The sequence below is a fragment of the Nannobrachium achirus genome, assembly GCF_963921795.1.
Source record: "Nannobrachium achirus genome assembly, chromosome: 13".
NCBI lineage: Eukaryota > Metazoa > Chordata > Actinopteri > Myctophiformes > Myctophidae > Nannobrachium > Nannobrachium achirus.
In genome coordinates this window covers 26,812,249-26,831,906 of record NC_137833.1, presented here as the reverse complement: position 1 = coordinate 26,831,906, position 19,658 = coordinate 26,812,249, and the positions used below count along the sequence as shown (strand labels likewise).

At 39.8% G+C, this 19,658-nt stretch overlaps 1 protein-coding gene across 3 annotated transcripts in view; it reads left to right on the top strand.

Moving 5' to 3' along the window:
* Positions 1-204: 204 nt before the first annotated feature.
* LOC308296966 (kelch domain-containing protein 3-like) overlaps positions 205-19,658 on the top strand; it is a 58,554-nt gene continuing 39,100 nt past the window's right edge. Inside the window, exons 1-5 of one of the 3 annotated variants that reach the window (XM_080740334.1) lie at positions 205-303; positions 13,032-13,280; positions 17,825-18,001; positions 18,538-18,653; positions 18,744-18,815. In XM_080740334.1, coding sequence (XP_080596460.1) covers positions 13,127-13,280; positions 17,825-18,001; positions 18,538-18,653; positions 18,744-18,815 — 519 coding nt within the window. In that variant the 5' untranslated portion in view covers positions 205-303; positions 13,032-13,126. Of the gene's footprint in view, positions 304-9,657; positions 9,714-12,964; positions 13,281-17,824; positions 18,002-18,537; positions 18,654-18,743; positions 18,816-19,658 lie in introns of those variants that run through there. The other 2 variants (XM_080740332.1, XM_080740333.1) reach the window with 2 other exon arrangements.

Here is a 19,658-nt window from a genome sequence, read left to right as displayed (position 1 = left end):
CGTTTTTGCAGAAATCCTCTGCTGGCATGAAACCGCTTCACTCTCATTGAAATGCATTGGCGGAACGCGGATTCCACTCTCATAGGTATTTTGGTGTGTGCGCACCCAAACAGAGTATTTCTACATTTCAGTATTGATACTTTTACTCAAGTAAAACATTTGAGTACTTTTTCCACTATTGAAATGAGCTATACAAATCAAATTATCCTGCCTTGCCTAATGTACCCATAACATGACTTCTCTCCCAGGGCACTTCCATGGACTTACTGGAAAAGAGCTGGTTGGCAGCTATACCGGAATCAGGTAAATATTTTACTGAGAAAAGAATATAATTAATTATTATTAATTAATAATTAAAATACAACTAGAAATAAGTACAGAATTCAAATAGTTTTTCTTTTAATTGCTTTATAAACTAAAGCAATTAATAACAAAACAACAATGTGATACATTAATATTTAATTGCGACGTCACAGGTTTTGTATGTGAACGGTCACAGCTTGTCCGTATGTGTGTATCTTCGTGTGTATCTCTGTCTATAACGCCTGACACTGTGGTTCTATGGGTTTGTCGCTCTGACATCATGCTCTGACGTCACTGTGATGTCACACTAACATAATCCCTTTTATGCCCATATATGGAGTTCCCTGATGTCATCAATATTAAGCCCATATCTAACAGGACTTCATATGGGAATGCCCATATATGGATCGGCCACATACCACAGTTTACAGTTTACAGTTTACAGTTTAGGCATTTAGCAGACGCTTTTAATCCAAAGCGACTTACAATAAGCAGATACAAAACATCACAATAATAAACAGGATAATATGTCAATACATCAACAGCAATATAACAAATGCAAATGGATATCTATCTAGGAAACTAAATAATCAGTCAAGAAAAGGTTCTAAACCTAAAAACAAATGCTGACTAGCTTCATGTATGGTCATTGAGTGTTTCAGTAGTGCTAAGGGTTTAGGTGGAGTCTGAAAAGGTGAGTCTTCAGTCCACGGCGAAAGCTAGCGAGTGAGTCCGTTGTTCTCACTCGCGACAGGGAGTTTGTTCCACAACTTTGGGGCCAGGAGGGCAAACTGTCTCGGTCTCGGACGAGTGGATTTTTGCCCTGGGGTTTTTAGCGAGGGTTCTGTCAGTATCCTGGCTGAGTTGGCTGATCTAAGTGCACACTAACGGCTGGTTCTACAAACAGGGATCTCCATGTATGGACATAAAAGGGTATGATGTCAGATGTCATAGACATCATAGGACTTTCACATAACGAATAACTGAGTTATGTGATATCTACATATACAGTACATGGATCTCCATATATGGGTACCAGGGGTCTCCATATATGGGTAACTGGTCCGATATACATCACTGGCCAGATGGCAAGGGCGAGGTCGCATGTTGCCCTAAGGCATCTTACTAGTAATAAGAAGGCCTTAAAAACAGTAAAAATGGGATCTCTGATAAGCAAAATGACTGGAATGGATATGACATGTTGGTAATATACATGTTGTCTTGGCTTACCTTGTAATTCTTTTGGAAAGAACAAATAGCACATGTTCAATTTTCACTTTGAAAAATCAACATTATGATTTATAAAATAAGAAGCCTCAGGTGGCAATCAGGCTGTACGCTTGGATGAGGTCACTCCACCATGTGACATCATATAGGTTCAAATGGCAATTCTGTTCCAGCAGCAGAAAGCAATTTCCTCATATCAAAGGTTGAATGGTGGAAAGAAAAGCTGAAACTTCAGAAATATCAATCACCTTGAGAGGGCGCTTTTGGCCTTTGACCTGTGATGTCATTCTTGTGTCAGGTTGGGTGCCTTCAGTGCTTTATTTGGAAGCTCTGTTGATGATGGCTGTGATGTGATTTATTAATCACACAGAAAGTAATCAAGTGCCACAGCTGGCCTGGACCGAAAGTGCTAGCAGCCCCTGTGTGCTTGACATGTGTTTGATCAACTGTTTAAAATCTAAACTTTAGATTGTGGAGGAACTCGAGGAACACTTGTAGTGTGAAAAAAATAAAAGAAATTCCAAGTTGACTGTGAAATTATTCATTTGCATTTTAACCGCTAAACACCTGCTTGATGTGTTATTTATTTCACATGCTTTATCACTTCAGGAGAGTAATGGCAGGGTGGATGGGGGGCGTCAGAAACATGTTTCATTTGAGTGGAGTTACTTAAAGGCAAATGGAAAAACACGGCCATGCCAAAGTACACCAGGAGCAATTTTTATAGCCCACAGCACAAATTGGTTTAAATTGTTTTGTTTACTTTTGTATTTGCTTCGTCTGGTCTGTTTCAATTGTTTTCTTTCAAGTAATCCTACGTGGCCGTGTTCTTAAGTCATGGAGACATCAAATAAACATTCAACCTGCAAAACCTGAACAGATGTCCTTTTTATCGTCATCAACACAATGACGGTCGAAGGCATGTCTTTGCTTTGACACAAGGTTGAAGGAGTTTTAAAGAAGGAGTTGCACGTGCCTGAAGATTCCTTCATTTTATTTTGCTTGGTTCATAGGTCTCTTCATGGGAATGGAATGGATGAGCTCAGAGCAGAGACACTCATTATTGAATCAGTCACTTCAGCCATTGCTCTTCTCTAAACAAAGGTGTAATATTATACTGTACAGGTCTTTCCTGTAAAGCCCTACTGTAAAGGAATATCTGGTTACAGAAAACATCCACTGAACTCAATGGACTCTTGAGGTTACAGAAAAGTTAACCAAAAAAATAAAAGTTTACTTTTCCCACTGAACTCAATGGACTTTTGGGGTTACAGAAAAGGTTACAGAAAAAAGGATTTACTCTATGTGAAATAACAATGGACAAGAACAATAGTCTGGTGGAATAGGTTACTCTTCACTTGTTACTCCTTTAAAGAGTAATGTCATGACTCTCCCTTCTAATTCATATCAAATGATGTTTATGTTACCCCCCCCCATCCAAAATAGTGACACACTATAAATGAACACAACCTGTTTAGCCAGCGCCTTTCAGAATTTAATCCACAAGTACAAGTATTTAAAAAAAAAATCAACACAAGATAAACAGGCATTTGGATTAAGAACTGTAATGTAATAACTGTTTTGGCAATTGTAATCCATTTACTTCTAACTGGGGAAAGTAATAATATTACAGCAATACATTACTTTGCTACACAACACCGCAGCCAAATCCCATGTGCTGCCAATGTATAAGACCTGAATCTTGATAAGATTCTTGGCACTCTTGCAGTGTTTAGTGCAGTGGTCTCAAATGGGGGTATGTGTACCCCTAAGGGTACGCAGGGGTACTGTAGGGTTACAGGAGAAAATGGGAATAATCTATTTTACTGTTAAGGGTAATGACAAGTCGAGTGAACCTGCTGATTTGCAAAACTAAATTGCATCAATAACTTGACTAATACAACTGTTATTGAATAGAAAGCAATGTTTATTTGCCATTATGCCGTTTTATTTAGCAAGATTCTACAAAAAATCTAATTCAAGGAGGACAATTGTTTCTCCCCAAGTTCTTTACTTAGCCCTATAACCCTAACCCTAACCCCATAACCCTAACTGCACGCCGGACTAAGGTGACGTCGGACTAATGAAATGTCCCGGCCTAATGCTCTGTTGTATGTCGTATGAGGGTGTAGCTTGCTGAAAATAGCAGATCTACAACAAGCTCACAACAAGCAACATATGACATGATATACATCATTCATAAGAACTCAAGTTTGTGACAGGTGGGGAGTTTAAGACTGGCAGTCCATTTAACAACTGTCGCAAATATTTGGAGAGAGCTGGGGTCAGGTGGGTCACCCTCGTGGCAAAAATAGAAAGTGATCCTCAAAATTTAAGTGGTTCAGATGAAAACCCTTTTCTTCTGAATACCAATTGTCTCTCCTGCTGCCTTGCCAAAGCTCGAATTAAGCCTGATTTATACTTTGTCGTATGACAGAGTTGTGTGCAGCAAATATAGCCGATCTACAACAAGCTTACAGTGTGATGCGTTGTAAGCTTATAGGTTTGGATATTTTCAGTCATGAAAATAGGATTTCAACATGACTACACAGTATTATTAATAAAGTATTATTTGCCTATTACAGTAATTGACAATTGGAAACCCAACCCAACCCAACCAATGAATTACTCTTAACAACGTATTATTTTTTTTTACTTCTGATTCATGGCAATTCAAATGAGCCATGAGTAAGAAAATGACCTAAAGCACACGCCACTCCTCCAGAACCACACAGAGAGGCGCTCTGTTCGTTTAATTACTCCAAATTAAAGGAAAATGTATGATTCAGTCATCTTGCCACAGAGTTAGATCATGTTCTATGACATCATCTGGGCTGCTTAATTTGCTTGACCTAATCCTACTAGTGGAAGTCGAATCAGTCCATTGAACATCCAGGGAATACTGGATACTCACTATAAATAATTCTGACAATTCATTTTAACATGGCTGAACTTTCAGCATTACTAAAATGATATATAGCCTACAATATATTTTTTTGTTGAAAGATTTGACAATATGACCGCACAGGTACATGAAAACCATTGCACACTGATGATATAATGATCGTAATTACACTATGTGCCGGCAGGCTCCACACATGCAAGAGTTCTGCTGTATGCATCTCTCAAAATAAATTAGTTAGATTGATCCCAGAACATAATCTTCTCCCTACTCATTTTATTAGCCCAAAGTGGCTCAGAGTGGACAAAAAAGTGTCACATATTAAAACAATGGGAGGCCTATACCGAAATATAGGTTAGTGATTCACCAGAGGGAGATCCACAGACTTTGTACCATGCAGATTCAAAAGCTGTATGGGACATGAGGATATATACTGTATATATTCTTTTCTTTTTTTTCTGTACGTATCTGCTACCCCCTCAACACGTGGCACTCAGTTTACACATTCCATCATCATAAGACTGACACTAAAATGTACCACAATAAAGCACTCAAGCTTTATTGTGTTTAATGCTTTTGTCAGATAATGACGTATGAATGTGTTCATGACTTCACGTATATGCATTTTTGTCATAAAGCTGTCAATCAAACAATCAATCAGTGCTCAGTGTGGACATAGGAATCAGTTGGAAAAAATATTAACTAATGGGGGAAAATAATTGAGAAATCATATTTGAGGGATTATTTGTTACATTTAGGGGCATGTGTAATCCAATATTCGTTTCCCTTCATTTGTTTTTCCTTGGCGAGGTTTTACTGTGCATTGTGGCACCGCACTCATGCTTTTTATATGACATGGTTAAGGGCAAGGTTAACCAAACTTGCCATTCTTAAGTAGAGGGTGTACTTTTCTCTGCCACAGAGAATAGCAATGCTCTTCCATCACCGAGCTTGTCCAAGAATCCCGAACAACAGTTGGTTTTCTAGCAGTTGTTATTGACTTGCTCAGTTATGCAGCAGTTGGAGCAACTCCTGTTCCCTATGTCAGGCACAACAACAGACATGCGCCACATGTGCCGAGTCGCCTATAAAGCCTGTAAAACACACCACTAAGCAAATGTGTCAGAGGGTGTCTCAGCAGGGTAAGATGGGTGACGCAATGTGTACAAAATGCTGACAGGTGGGGTGGGATGGCTATAGAGTTTCTGACTGACTGGCAGAGAGGTTCTAGACAAGAAAATGCTTTCACTGGGCTGGTCTGGGCTCTTTCTCCCAGTCTCATGATGATGGAAGACCACCATCTTGTTGCTTTCAGCTGTATTTAAAGCCTCTGTAAGGATTATATGGCAAAAATCTAAAACTTTTAGCCTGTATGCCTATAGGATAATTGACCACTTGGGTAACTACGTAATGGAAAATATAATCCTAAGTATCCCTTATACTGCTTTATTTGTGATAAACAGGGTAGCTCTCTGAGTTTGTGTCAACTAATTTGTCTGTCAGTAGTAGAGATTTCCATTGAAATGGGTTACAAGCTGATCTAATGAATATCCAATGAACAAATCCCATTTGAGGTACTCATAAACTGGATGACAACTTGCAGTATTAAAGAGATTGTGTTAGCGTATGACATAAAAAAACTGCTCTAGGACAGATCATACAATACAGTGCAAAGAGCTGCCTGCAAAACAGACAGCTTTATTGGTCTGAAGACCAATAAATCAGGATTAAAATAAATCACTTGAGATGCTTACATTTTTAATTAGACTAATGTGTATCTTATTATGTCACCCAGCGTGGTGTGAAGTATAGGGCAACATGGACTTTCATTGAAATATATAGGGTTAGGCTTGAAATATTATTCTACATTGCTTTTAGGGTTCTCTTAAAAGGGAAAAGCTTATAATCTGAATACTTTTTTTGTATAGTGAGCGAGATGATAACATTTCACACATTTCAAGTTTTTGATGATGTTTCTTTTCTTTTCTTTTTTTACATTTTGAATGCAGTATATTTAAAAGCTTGATTTTCAGAGTGGGTCATCTAGTCAAAGACTTTCTGGCAGTGGTGGAAAAAGTTTTACTTAAGTAAAAGTATCAATGCTTCAGTGTAGAAATAGAAGTAAATGTCTGGAATTAAAAATTGACTTGAGTAAAATACAAAAGTTTCACAAGTTTTAAAATGTAGCCTTTAAAATCTTTTGAAAATATCAGTCTACAAGCTCACAATGCGTCACATCACAACACATTGTGAGCTTATAGATCGTCTATTTTCAAATGGCCGAAATGTATACAGAGCTGAAGTGGTTAATGTTTGTTTTGCAATAATAATCAAAACCTACAAAGTAACTAGTAACTAAAGTTTTCAAATAAACGTAAGGGAGTAAAAGTACAATATTTGGAACCGAGAAGTAGTGCTGTGGAGTTGGAAAACTCAAGTAAAGTTGAAATTGTACTTAAGTACAGTTTACGCCACTGCTTTGTGGATGCTCCAAGGGGCAGTCATGGTCATGGACAGCTGTCGTGTGGGTTGTAGCCCCCCAAGTAAAGCACAATCTCCCCATTGTGCCTGAACCTGCAGCTGGCATGAGGATGGAATGCATGTACACAATGAATCAATCAAAACCCCTCCTAAGTGGACCAGACCTGTGCGGTAATACAGACAGTTCTAGGGGCAGCTGTAATGTGGCTTTACAAATCCTCCTGTAAGGTGGCTCTGCTTTCACCTCAGCTGCCCCATTCAGGCCCAAATACATACTGTAGTACATACTACTTTCACCCAAATGTAATTATTTTAACATTATGACCTGAACAATTTGCACACTGTATTGTATGTCATATGATATTGTTCAAATAGTAGGGTTATACTGACCTAATTAATGTTTCTTTATAATACAGTATCTCTGTTCTGGAAAAGTGTAAAATGCAGATCTGAAACCGACTGACCTGAATCGCCTGGCCGGTAATCAATGTCAGCGGTCTTTAATATCAGAAGCATTATAGCAATCTAATAGTGCTGATGCTGAATGATGGAGGGGCCTCAGAAGCACTTGCATGGCACATGAACGTTTTGCACTTTTTTGTAAGCACTATTGCACTCACCACCATAGACGTTTGAAAGAGTAATTCCAAAAACATGTGCGACAGTGCCATCTATTGTTGTAATTAGGTTATGAGAGGGAAAGAGACATTTAGCCACATACTGGACTTTTGTTGTTAGTAACATGCTAATGTACCTGAGTCTGTTATTTCTCCTTGCCTTTCTATGTGCAACATCTTCCACGATATGACAGAAGTGGGGCAGGAAAAACGCACCACAACAACAACTAATTAAATAGACTGAGCTTTCACAGAAACATATTTTTTGTTTGGCTTATATGACATTATGTCTATATAAGATGTTCTGGGGCGAAAGGGGTGAAACATCAAGGAAGGATGGCTCCCAGCTGATGAGGCATTGTAGTTTCCATTACAACATCATGCATTGTGGCCTATATTTTGGCCACTAAGGTGCCTGGTTGCCACAACTCACATTTCATCATCAGTGTACTCAGGAGAGTAATATTACATATTTCTTATTATTTGGAATCAAGGGTAATATATTATATTACATTTAGTAGTTTACATTATATTTTGGCCACTAGTGTTCCTTGTTGCCACACCTGACCTTTCATCATCAGCAAAAAAAATACAATAATAATAACCGTCATGAAACTGTACCTTTTCCTATGCAAACTTCTAATAAAGTCTTCAATCAATCAATCAATCAATCAATAAATCAATCAATCAATCAATCAATCAATCAATCAACAAAAAGTAGGCTAATATGTAATTATTATTATTATTATTTTGGTAATATGGTATAATCTTACTGTTTTGGCAGAGTAATACATTACACTACCCGTTACTGGGTAAAGTAATAACATTACAGTAATATACAGTAGCCTAACATTACATAGTAACTTATTACAAAGTAACTTATTACGAAGTAACGAGTTACTGCCCAAGGTCAGCCTCTGCTGCCCAGGTCCGGTCTTCAGCAGGAGCGGTTTTGCAGTCGCTAAATCGCACTGTTGTGAATAAAAAAGAGTTGAGCCGCAAGGCAAAGCTCTCTGTCTTTCGAGCAATCTTCGTTCCCACTCTCACCTATGGTCATGAAGTGTGGGTCATGACCGAAAGTATAAGGTCTCGGGTACAAGTGGCCGAAATGAGTTTTCTCAGAAGGGTGGCTGGTATCTCCCTTATAGGGTGAGAAGTTCAATCACCCGAGAGAGACTTGGAGTAGAACCGCTGCTCCTTCACTTGGAAAGGAGTCAGCTTAGGTGGTTCGGGCATCTAGTACGGATGCCCCCCGAGCGCCTTCCTAGGAAGGTCCTCGATGCACGTCCCACTGGGAGGAGACCCCGTGGCAGACCTAAAACCAGATGGAAGGATTATATCTCCTAACTGGCCTGGGAACACCTCGGTACTCCCAGAGGGAGTGGAGGAAGTTGCTCAGGATAAGGAAATCTGGAAGTCTCAGTTGGAACTGTTACCCCCGCGACCCGATTCCGGATAAGCGGTTGAAGATGGATGGATGGATGGAGTTACTGCCCAACACTGGTCATCATAATCCCAACCTGAACATGCATTTTCTGTTTATGTAAAAGCTGGAGAGATAGGGAGACCCCTTTCGTGCGAGTCACGTGTTATATAGCTCTACATTCTGATCATTGTTAGAGTGTTTGTTCAGTCAGTGACTGAACAAACACTCTAACAATGATCAGAATGTAGAGCTATATATTATATAACACTTACTTTATCAAAAAAGATGATCACTTACTGCACCTTTAACGCCACCCACCAGCAGATGCGCTATTGTCCTTGAGGGAGTTCCATGGAGTCCACAGCTAAATGATATGGGGGCTTTGTCAATTTACAAGTCTCGAGTAGTAGGCTAGTAGCCTAAAATGCATGACAGACTGGGGCTCCTTGAAATTAAAATGGTTGAGAAACACTGCCATAAAAATCTTCTCTTATGAGGGAGTCCCTAGCCTATCTTTCTGTGGGTCCTTGACAGGAAAAAGTTTGAGAACCACAACCACTGCTATCATAACTCTTCAAAAAGATGATCACTTACTGCACCTTTAACGCCACCAACCAGAAGGGGCGCTAGCGACTAGCTGTAATTTATTTTTCTCTCACTATGTCTACGTCACGAGGGTCGGCAAAAAAAAAAAAAAAAACTGGGGAGAGTCACGATAACAGAAGCTCTAGCTAACCGACACTAACTCTAGTTGAAGGTAAATACTATCACTTCTGCTGCTGTTCATTTCTCCTAGATAATGAAACTCATAACCAGGCATGTTAAACGTTAGTTTACGTGACATAACAGCGCGTGCTCAGGTTTAATCCAAGCAAACGACACTAGTGTTATTTAGCTAACGTGTACTAAAGGTTAGCTTAGCTAGTGACAGTAAAGCCTCGCATTGAAGAAAGTTAACCAGTCAATGGTATAAACCTGCAGTTACTGTTAACATGTATTATTTAAACCACCGTAGGCTCAGAGGCGGCTGTGACTCACAGCCATGTAAAGTAATGAAAGTAATGAATAGTCTTTAAACTAAACCACTTACACCAGCCATAGCTACGACCAATGCATGCCAGTGTTATTGGCATTACTAAAGCAAGTGGTTGCACCACCACCAGTCACCTGAGCTCTTACATATCTGTTGTGTTTGATAGATGCCATCTGCTCTCTGCTCCTGACAGCACTGTGAGTTAGTCAGAATCATAAATGTAAACAGCACGAGGAGGTACAGTCAATTCAATTGGCATGAGAAAACATACGTTTACATTGCCAAAGTAAGTGTCAAAACATAATGAAAACGGTTGAAAAGGGGAAACATAAAATATATACAGTTGGAGTGAGTGGGTACAGCATTGTGTAAACAGAGCTATGTCACATTTTGGCGTTATGTACATGTTATATATACAGGGCATAAAGCTTTTTGAAACGCATAGCAGCTGTTATTTTATTTGCCACTGTGGGACAGAAAAGCAGCATTTTTTCTCAAAACGATTTTAAGTATACAAAAAAGCTCCTCAGATTTTGTGTTTAAAGGTAGCAGCTCTGTTTATGTGTAGTAGGTCTAGAGTTCACTCAATGGTTTGTTGTCCTTAGGGTTGTTGTATTCCATTTTCTAGCCTTCAGTCAGACATTAAGGCTAAAAAGGATAACTAAAAAGGATCACACACACACACACACACACACACACACACACACACACACACACACACACACACACACACACACACTCACACACACACACACACACACAAAAAAAAGTTCTGGGGGACTTGTTTCCATTATGGACCTACAGTATGTATTCAATTCATCAACAAATAATTACAAAACACTATATCAGGAGAAAAGGATTGGTAGGCTACATAAATAGGCCTACTGTGTGTCCCATTATGTAGGTTTTGGGGTCACTGAAGAAATCGGTGGTCCTCCCCATTACCCATGATGACAGTGTTGTAAACAAAACCCCATTTGGCATTTGGTCATTCTCCTTGCCTAACACTGGCCTGTGTGGCACGCTGTGGGTGGCTTGAAATAGAGAAGTTACTCTGCTAATGTGTCCCAAGAGCGTTTATTTTTAAGACGAAAGTAAAAGTTGGAGTTCACACTCACAGAAAAGGTGTCAGAGAGAGAACACGTGGAGTTCAGCAAAGGACGAGCATCTTTTTCTTGTATTTTCACGGTACTATGATAGGTTTATTTATGAGACAGAATGTCATCGCTGAAGAATAAATAGTTTAGTAAGTTTAGTAAATAGAATTACATTTCAGTGATTCAGAACTTATCATCTCGCTCTTGATAGACAGTATTGGCTCATGTGTCTGCTATGCTTAGTTACGAAAGTCTGCAGACTCTTACACACACAATGCTTGGATGATGATATAAGTCGCAAGTTCCATAATAAAAAAATATGCTTTTGATTTCTGCGACTGAGCTTACATAATATTCTGACCGATGCCAGACTTTTGGCTCTGACCACCGATTACTGTTGTTTTGACTAATTTAGAAGATTTTGAAATACGTATGATTATAGTTTCTATTTGAGAACATTTAACTTATAAAGCAAACCTATGAATTTACAATACACATAAATGGAACTTAAATTAAATTCAAAAAGATTTACCATGTAAAAGCTCACAACGTGTCGCCTTATGAGTTTGTAGATCTGCTGTTTTTGAGACGTTTTGTAGATTTTCGCCTAATAATAACAAATAAGTATTAAGTAATACCATGCCCAAAATGCATAATTGCAGATGCTGTAAAAAAAAGTCATAATGTAACATACAGTTAAGACTCTAGTATCAACGCTTGAACAGATGATACATAGTGCACTGCTGTTACCTTCTTAGCTTATCAGCTGACAGAAATTATGTTGTAGGCATGTTATAACTCATTAGCTGTTTTCCCTTTTCAATAAGTTAATTGTCTCGTGTATATAGGTGTAAATAGAAGATGAAATTAAGTACAGTTCATAAGACAAAAAAAGTCAATTATTTTGGGGGGGTCCCCAGATGGTTAGGTTAATGTGCAAGTTTTCTCACTCAACAGAAACAAATAACATACAGTATAAGTGTATACTGGGTAATGTATCTGCACATTTCTAAAGTTACAATACCAAACTGGATAATTTGTCCAATGATACATAAGACAGATGCAAACATTGTGGAAATAGGCGATCTACAAGCTCACAACGCGCAGCAGTGCAAGGCGTTGCAAGCTTTTAGATTGGCTATTTTCACAATATGTTGTGGAACCAAGTCACACTAAATGTAATACCTACAATTCCAAGTGCTTGTCAGGGTGGCGGGTCCCCAGTTCACATATGATTATTTTCGGGGGTCACGGCCTGAAAAGGTTGAGAATCAATGGTCTAGAGTAGACCGTTCATAAAGTGATAGTGCCAGATGGCAAACAAGTGTCATACATAAAGTGTACAAACGGGTGTATACTACATAAAGTGAGAGTGCCAAAGTGAAATCCTGTGCTTCCCTCATGTCTAATAAGATGTGTTTGGCAGCCAATCTAAAATATTGTTCTAGCGACCCCCAGAAGCAAATATGTCCGTTAAAAAAAAGATAAAAATAATCCCAAATCTAAAATGAACAAAATACTTTGCACGTCAACTATGGAGTCATTTGTTTGTATCATGCTTGAGTGTCACCTAAACATTTTATCTCTCTTGTTGTGTTCAAAGAGTGTGCTCGCATTGCATTTCTATATTTGGAGCTGTTGTAATGCAATGGGGGAGGGGTTGGTGTAGCTTTGAATAAGAAGACAGGGTTGAGTGGTAGGTGTGGGCTAATCTATTCTACTCCTAAAATACTCTCCTTACTTGCTCCAGATAATACAGGGGTTTGTTTGGTCCTGTCAGATCCAGGCTGATCGTTCTCGGCCCAAGGGGACGAACCGTCCCCCTCAACATTCCTCTCGGCTGCCCCTCACAGCCTGTGTTTTTTTAAATTCACACAGACCCGGGACTCTCACTCTACAACAACGACCACTGCTGATCCATGATCCACATTTCAACCCCACCCAGGTCCTCGTGGTGAGTGTGACTTGATGGAGTCCAGGGAGGCACGTGATAAGTGATGGTTTAAGGGACCTGCAACCACGGAGGTGCTCAAGCGTGGAATGTTGCGCTGGGCGGTGCACCTGGAAGGAGGTCCACGGAGAGTCAACCATGCTGCGGTGGCGGTGGGACACAAGGTGTACTCCTTCGGAGGGTACTGCTCCGGCGAGGACTACGAGACGCTCCGGCAGATTGACGTGCACGTCTTCAACACAGGTATGTGTTTTATAGACAGAACACTGTGTGTTTCCTCAAGCATAATTTATGCTTCTGAGAAAAGTGTTGTCACTGTGCGATGACGCTTGACAGACATTATGTATTTTAAAGGAGTAGTTCACCCACAAAATGACTTTTTCCCCCCCCTATTGATTAGTCACGCCATGGAGACTTGAGTTCAAATATATATTTTTTTATTAGTCACATTCCTAAGACAAAGAAATTGAGTATAGTAAATGTACCCCCATTGATTCTGGATGGGGACCCAAATGCATGGGCCTGGATGGATGGGGACCCAAATAAGGCCCTGGATGGGGATCCAAATGCATTTGGGTCAGAATCAATGGGGGTAGATTTAGGGGCAAGTGTCAAGTAAATTTACCCCCATTGATTCTCACCCAAATGCATTTGGGTCCCCATCCAGGGCCTTGTATTTGGGTCCCCAATGCCCATTCAGGCCCATACATTTGGGTCCCTGTTCAGAATAAATATATTTTTTTGTCTTAGGAATGCAACAAATACAAAAAATATATATATATTATTGAACTCAAGTCTCCATGGCATGACTAATCAAGAGAAAGAAAGGTCATTTTGGGGTGAACTACTCCATTAAAGCAGTGGTTCCCAAACCTTTCAGGTCGAGACCCAAAAGAGAGATGAGACGTTTGCCCTGGACCCAAACTAGTGAAAATAGCAGACCTACTAACCCTAAAGCCTTATTAATTTGTGTGGTTGCTATTAGGCAACACACTATTGTTCTAGGTCTGAGACATTTTTGCCAGCAAAGTGAACATGCTTTTTGTTAACCTTTGCACAACAGACAAGTGAAGCTTTTGCTTCACTTATCACGCTTCACTTGTCATGCTTCACTTGACATCACAATATGTAATATAAATGACGGAATTCATTTCCCAGTGGATTCCAGGCGATTATGGTCAGTGCAACCACACTTGCAATGTCCCTGAATTGCACCTTTCTAGTTATTTTTTTTAATTTATGGACTTTTTTAATTTATGGTTTGTTTTAAAGTGTATACAATTATTACATTTTATCTTATTTAAAAAAAAACAACAATATTTTGAAATGTATGTATGTACAGTATGTATATGTAGGAAAAGAAATGGGATTTTTACTTGAGTCGTGACCCATAAAAATTGGCCCAGGCCAGTGTTTTAAAGTGTCGATAACGTACACAACACGTTTTGTTTTGTTTGTTTCCATATTTACATTTGTTTCTTCTCTCTGGGAAAAGCCAACTTGCATCTTTAGCTGAAAGGGCAACATATTCTAAAATGAATGTCATCCGAGGACAGCAGAGTGTTTCTCATTTTAGAAGTATGACATTGCACTACTTGGCTGACATTCCACTACTTACGTTGGCAGACCTTAAAGAATTCTGTTCCGTTACTCTTGTCATCCATGTATACGCAGGTGTTGTCTTTAAGTAGTTCCAGTTGCTCTGGAGATACAAATTGACCTATTTTCTTTCCCTGTGACCCATTTCCCTGTTCTCCTCACCTGTTTTACAACTTACAAACCTTAACCCTATCTGCCCCACCATGAAAGTAATCTGTACACAGTACATGATAAAGACGATTGAAGTATAAATGACACTGGCACCAGATCTATTGTTTCAGTGTTTATCTCATCACTGTCTTGGATATTGACTTTATTGCAGAGCTCGACGTTGTCTAGAGACTCCATTTGAGTTTCTTCAGCCTTTGAATTGCTTAGTTCTTTATGAAATGTTGAATCTCAGGTTGAAAGTTCTCCTAGGCAATGCACAGGAAGAGTTTCAGGCTTTTTACTTTTTTCTTAGGATTTGGGGATCCTGGTATTCAGTTGATAATTTTGGTATTCGTTCAAATGCACAACATTTATTTATTTTAACAGGTTAACGTTATTGCTTTATCTTACTGCTGTATGAGTTGAGAATTGTGTTTATCAGTGCTTTAAATGTATAATTCATCTTAATTGCATTATTACCAGCAATTGTAGTCTTGGAGACAGTTAAGACCTTGACATTCTTTCACATTTATAATTAATATATTTTCCCCCATAACAGGCAATCTTGTCAATTCACCCAACTCGACCACGGCTCCAGAACGGAGCGATTGGTTAGAATGTTTATCTTCTCATTTCTATCGCTCAAAAATCAAAATGTTTCTCTAAATGTCTGTTGTACACAATCCCACTGGTCGCTAAACTGTAAATTCCCCACTGGGCGCAGCCATTATTGTTTATAAGCTGTGAACTTTGAACTTTGAAATCTCATCTCGTGAGACATCTGAATCCTATTGGAGTCGATGCGGTGTGATGCGCACTAGGGCTGTCCTCGACGCAGGATTTATCAAGTCGATTCGAGTCGCGGGGGTTAATCCGACGCGTCGACGAATCGTTTATGTAAAAAAAAAGAAAAAGAAAAGAAAAAAAAAGTGGTGCTTTAAGCTTTTAAACCACGTCAACGTAATATAATAAAACAGCAATATGTTTTAAGCCTTTAAAGTGAATTAGATCCATGAACTACCGTGCATATTGAGACATGATAGCGGTGGACACTGGACATTAATGACGATAAGATTGCGTCCAGCCGTGCGTAATTTGCCGTGCGTAATTGTGAATTGTGGAGCAGAGTAGAACAACGGAGGAGAGAATAATGCATCTCTTTGACAGCATGTCGTGTATTATTTCCACAAGTTGTATTTTCTCAGAGCACCGCTGCTGTATCAAAAGAGCTATGTTGCCGATCTGGTGCGAGATAATAAAAAGAAAACAGTTCGCCCGTCGCTATTCCTCAGCCTGAGTCCAACCACCACACACCCACGGCAGTGAAAGTGAAAGCGCATCGCGCTGGCTCTGCTGCTTCTTTGGCCAGCTCTCAAGTAGAATAACAACACGTCGACGCATTTCCTTTCCAAGCGGTTAACTTCAAAATAAGAGCTCCCTGTTATATGATCAAGGCAACTTTCAAGTCACGTGAACTGATTTTATTTTTAAGTCTAGTTTACAAGTAGTAGGAAGTATGGACTCAATAAGAATTACATGACAGTCACAGTCCAGCGCTCTCATACCGCACCACAGTATACTGGTGTGATAAAAAAATTATATATTTTTGACGGCTCGACTCAAACAATTGGCGTCGATTCCGGGGGCTTAAAACGACGCGTCGATTCGTCGATTTTTAGAGGACAGGCCTAATGCGCACCCAAATCTTCTCTTGTGAACAGTAATGGCGGTGCCCTGTGGGAAACAAAACTGTTGATCGACTAGACTCATTATGTACGACAGATATCTATCTACCGAAGAAAATTATATATGGAGATCTCTGCATCTCTGTCCTTGTCCCCTTTTATGGGCATATTGGTTGGATCGGTGGTTCTACTGAAAAATGATTTTTGTACAACTGTACATCATGCAAGTACATTAACGGCAGGGGAAGTAGCTAAGAACATAGGCAAAGATCTGAGCTATCCGTGTGCGAAAGTTGGAGTCTGTAGAACCAACTATGTGCTGTGAGACCTTGTTCATGCGACCTCTTTCATGCAGCCTCTGCTTCAATTAGTAGTTGGGATGGGATGGGATAAGCGAATTTGCATTAGGGATGGGACGATATGAACATTTCATATCACGATTATCGTGACAAAATAAATCGCGATTTACGATATTTTCGCGATAAATCCATTATCCTGGGGTGGAACCTTTGCCAAAAAAAATTGCGACGCATTGTAAGCTTGTAGATCGGCTATTTTTTAGCAAAGACAATGGATAGAGAGTGAAAAAAAGACTGTATCAAGTATGTATATAATAAGTACCTTTTACCAATTATAGATGGTTTAAGTGGTACAAGATATGCAGCTCGGCAAATAAAAGCTGAATTGATCCCAGTGCATGACGGAGGACGATATCCTGGTAGGGAGCTGTGGTCGGGTCGGCCGAATGGACAAGATCGCCTGTTTTAAGAAAATAAACATCAGGATCAGTCTTTTGGGGAGTAAGCTTCTAGGCCAAAATTCTCCTTTAACCTACAGTATCATATCTGCTCTCATATGTAGCCGTGTTTTTATTTGTTTTGATGCTTGTATGCTGTTGTGTGATTTTATCCTCCTATTCTCTTTCATCATCATCTTGTAACCTTGTTTTGAAAGGTTCTACACAAATAACATCATAATCATATTCTATATTCAAATCATTGAAATGGGAGAACTCTCCAGTAAATAGTTGTAACATTCAAGGCTTTTGGTTTTGGGCATAATGTGACACAGACCAACTGCCCTTTAAGAAAAATGTTCTGGGGCGGAAACACAAAGTTACCTGCCAGTTCATTATTTACCCTCAAAATGGGATTCTGATCGTGCCTGCTACGAGATTGTTGCAAATGCAAACCCACTTAAATGTGTAATTTACTTTTGCACTAAAGGTTCTTTAAAAATGTACATGTACCACTAGGCAGGTAGTACATACAGTACATTTATCAAAAAGAAAATAGTGTACTCCATTCCATGCAGCATATACATTTTATTTTCCTTTCTCTGACTACATTTCAGTGTCTTTGAAGTGGATGAAGTTGCCCCCAGTAAGAACTGGAGGAAGAGAACATGCCCGCGAGGTTCCCTACATGCGCTATGGTCATACAGCTGTGCTGTTGGACGATATCATCTACATCTGGGGGGGACGTAATGACACAGAGGGGGCTTGCAATGTGCTGTATGCATTCGATGTCTGTAAGTAAACAGTAACGGAACACTCTGCATTGAGAATAATGTCATGATCCACAGACCAACAGTTGAATGAAAACGAGAAAACAGCCAGCGCTGTTCCTTTATTCACCTCACCCAGAAAAGGAACGGTTCGACCTGATCGGACACTGAGGAAGAAGTGTGTCGGTTGCTTTTAAATGAATGAAATGACATTGAGTGCTGGCTGTTTTGTTGTTTTCATGTCTGTAAAACCTGCCCCATTGTTGTTTTTGTGACTCTAAAACCTGCCGCATTGTTGATGTTAAGTGACTTATTTCTGTCTAACTGAAGATAAACCTGTTTGGTGGATTGATGCCAAGGGAGAAGCAGGGAAACTGTCTTTGTAAGAGAGTAGTAGATAGATAGTTGTTTCCATTATTCCTTATAGGAAGTTGTAACAACTGCAATAATGTTCAACACTTGTTCTCTCCACATGCTCTCCAACGCTCTCAGCCGTTGAAGCATAACGGAGAGCTTTGCAGGAATGTCTTGAGTTAATGTAACGTATTAATGGTCCTTAGACACGCACAGATGGTTCACGCCCAAGATTTCTGGGACAGTTCCAGGGGCGAGGGACGGCCACTCGGCCTGTGTCTTGGGGAAGGTCATGTATATCTTTGGAGGATACGAGCAGCTGGTGAGTCTCGGCTTCTCCTCACTTTTGAGACTTTGTTCTGTGGATTTTGAAACACGATTTTAACTCCTCTCTCCCTGTGCTTCTTTGCAGGCTGACTGCTTCTCCAATGATATCCACAAGCTGGACACCACCACAATGGTCTGGTCTTTAATTAACGCCAGAGTGAGTTTAAAACCACCACCAGTTCATTGTTTCACTAAGCCAAATGACACCCTGTCCACAGCCTGTCTTACTCCGATCAAACGTGAAAGAATAAAAAAGGCCAGGAGAAATGCATGGGTAGAATGGAGTGTGCGCTGGGCAAGGTGTCGGCTTGCGATAAAAGCACTCAGTGTTGGAACTCTGCAAGCCAACTGGGATTCTAGGGGTTGGCATTACACACAGCCACAGACACACATGCCTGGTGGTCATATTGACTGGACACACAGCAGCACTGCTCTGCTTGCTAATGCAGTTCCCTGGTAGGCAGCCAAAGTACAATAAGCCTCATGAAGGATTATTTACCCTCCTCGTGGGGTAACAATACTTTGTGTATGGTTTAAGTCTGCTTGTTTACATGGAAAAGCTTTGCTCAAGGTAAAGGTTACGGCCGAGGCACTTAGTGGGCAATCATTAAGCCAACAAGATGCAGGGTTACCTTAAATCACCTGAAGCTATTACAGTTCACTGACTGTTTGATTACTCCATTTGCCATTCGCTCTATTCGTCCTTTTATACGGATAGCATTTTGTCATCAAGCTGATTACTGTTGGACTGGCTATTTGTAGGGAATTAGCCCCCCATGTGATTGGCTTATTCCACAGTTATGCCCTTTTCTCTTTCCCCCCCTTTGTTTCTAGTATGCCTTCTATGAAACCAGGTCTACCTGCTATTCTGTTTTAACTACTGCAAACCTGTTCTGTGTCTCTAGTGGTGCTTGTGCTTGAGTTAAATCTAATGCAAATGTACTTCATTCCATATGGTTGACAGTCCTCATTGATGTCATTTGTGATAGATGAAGTATTT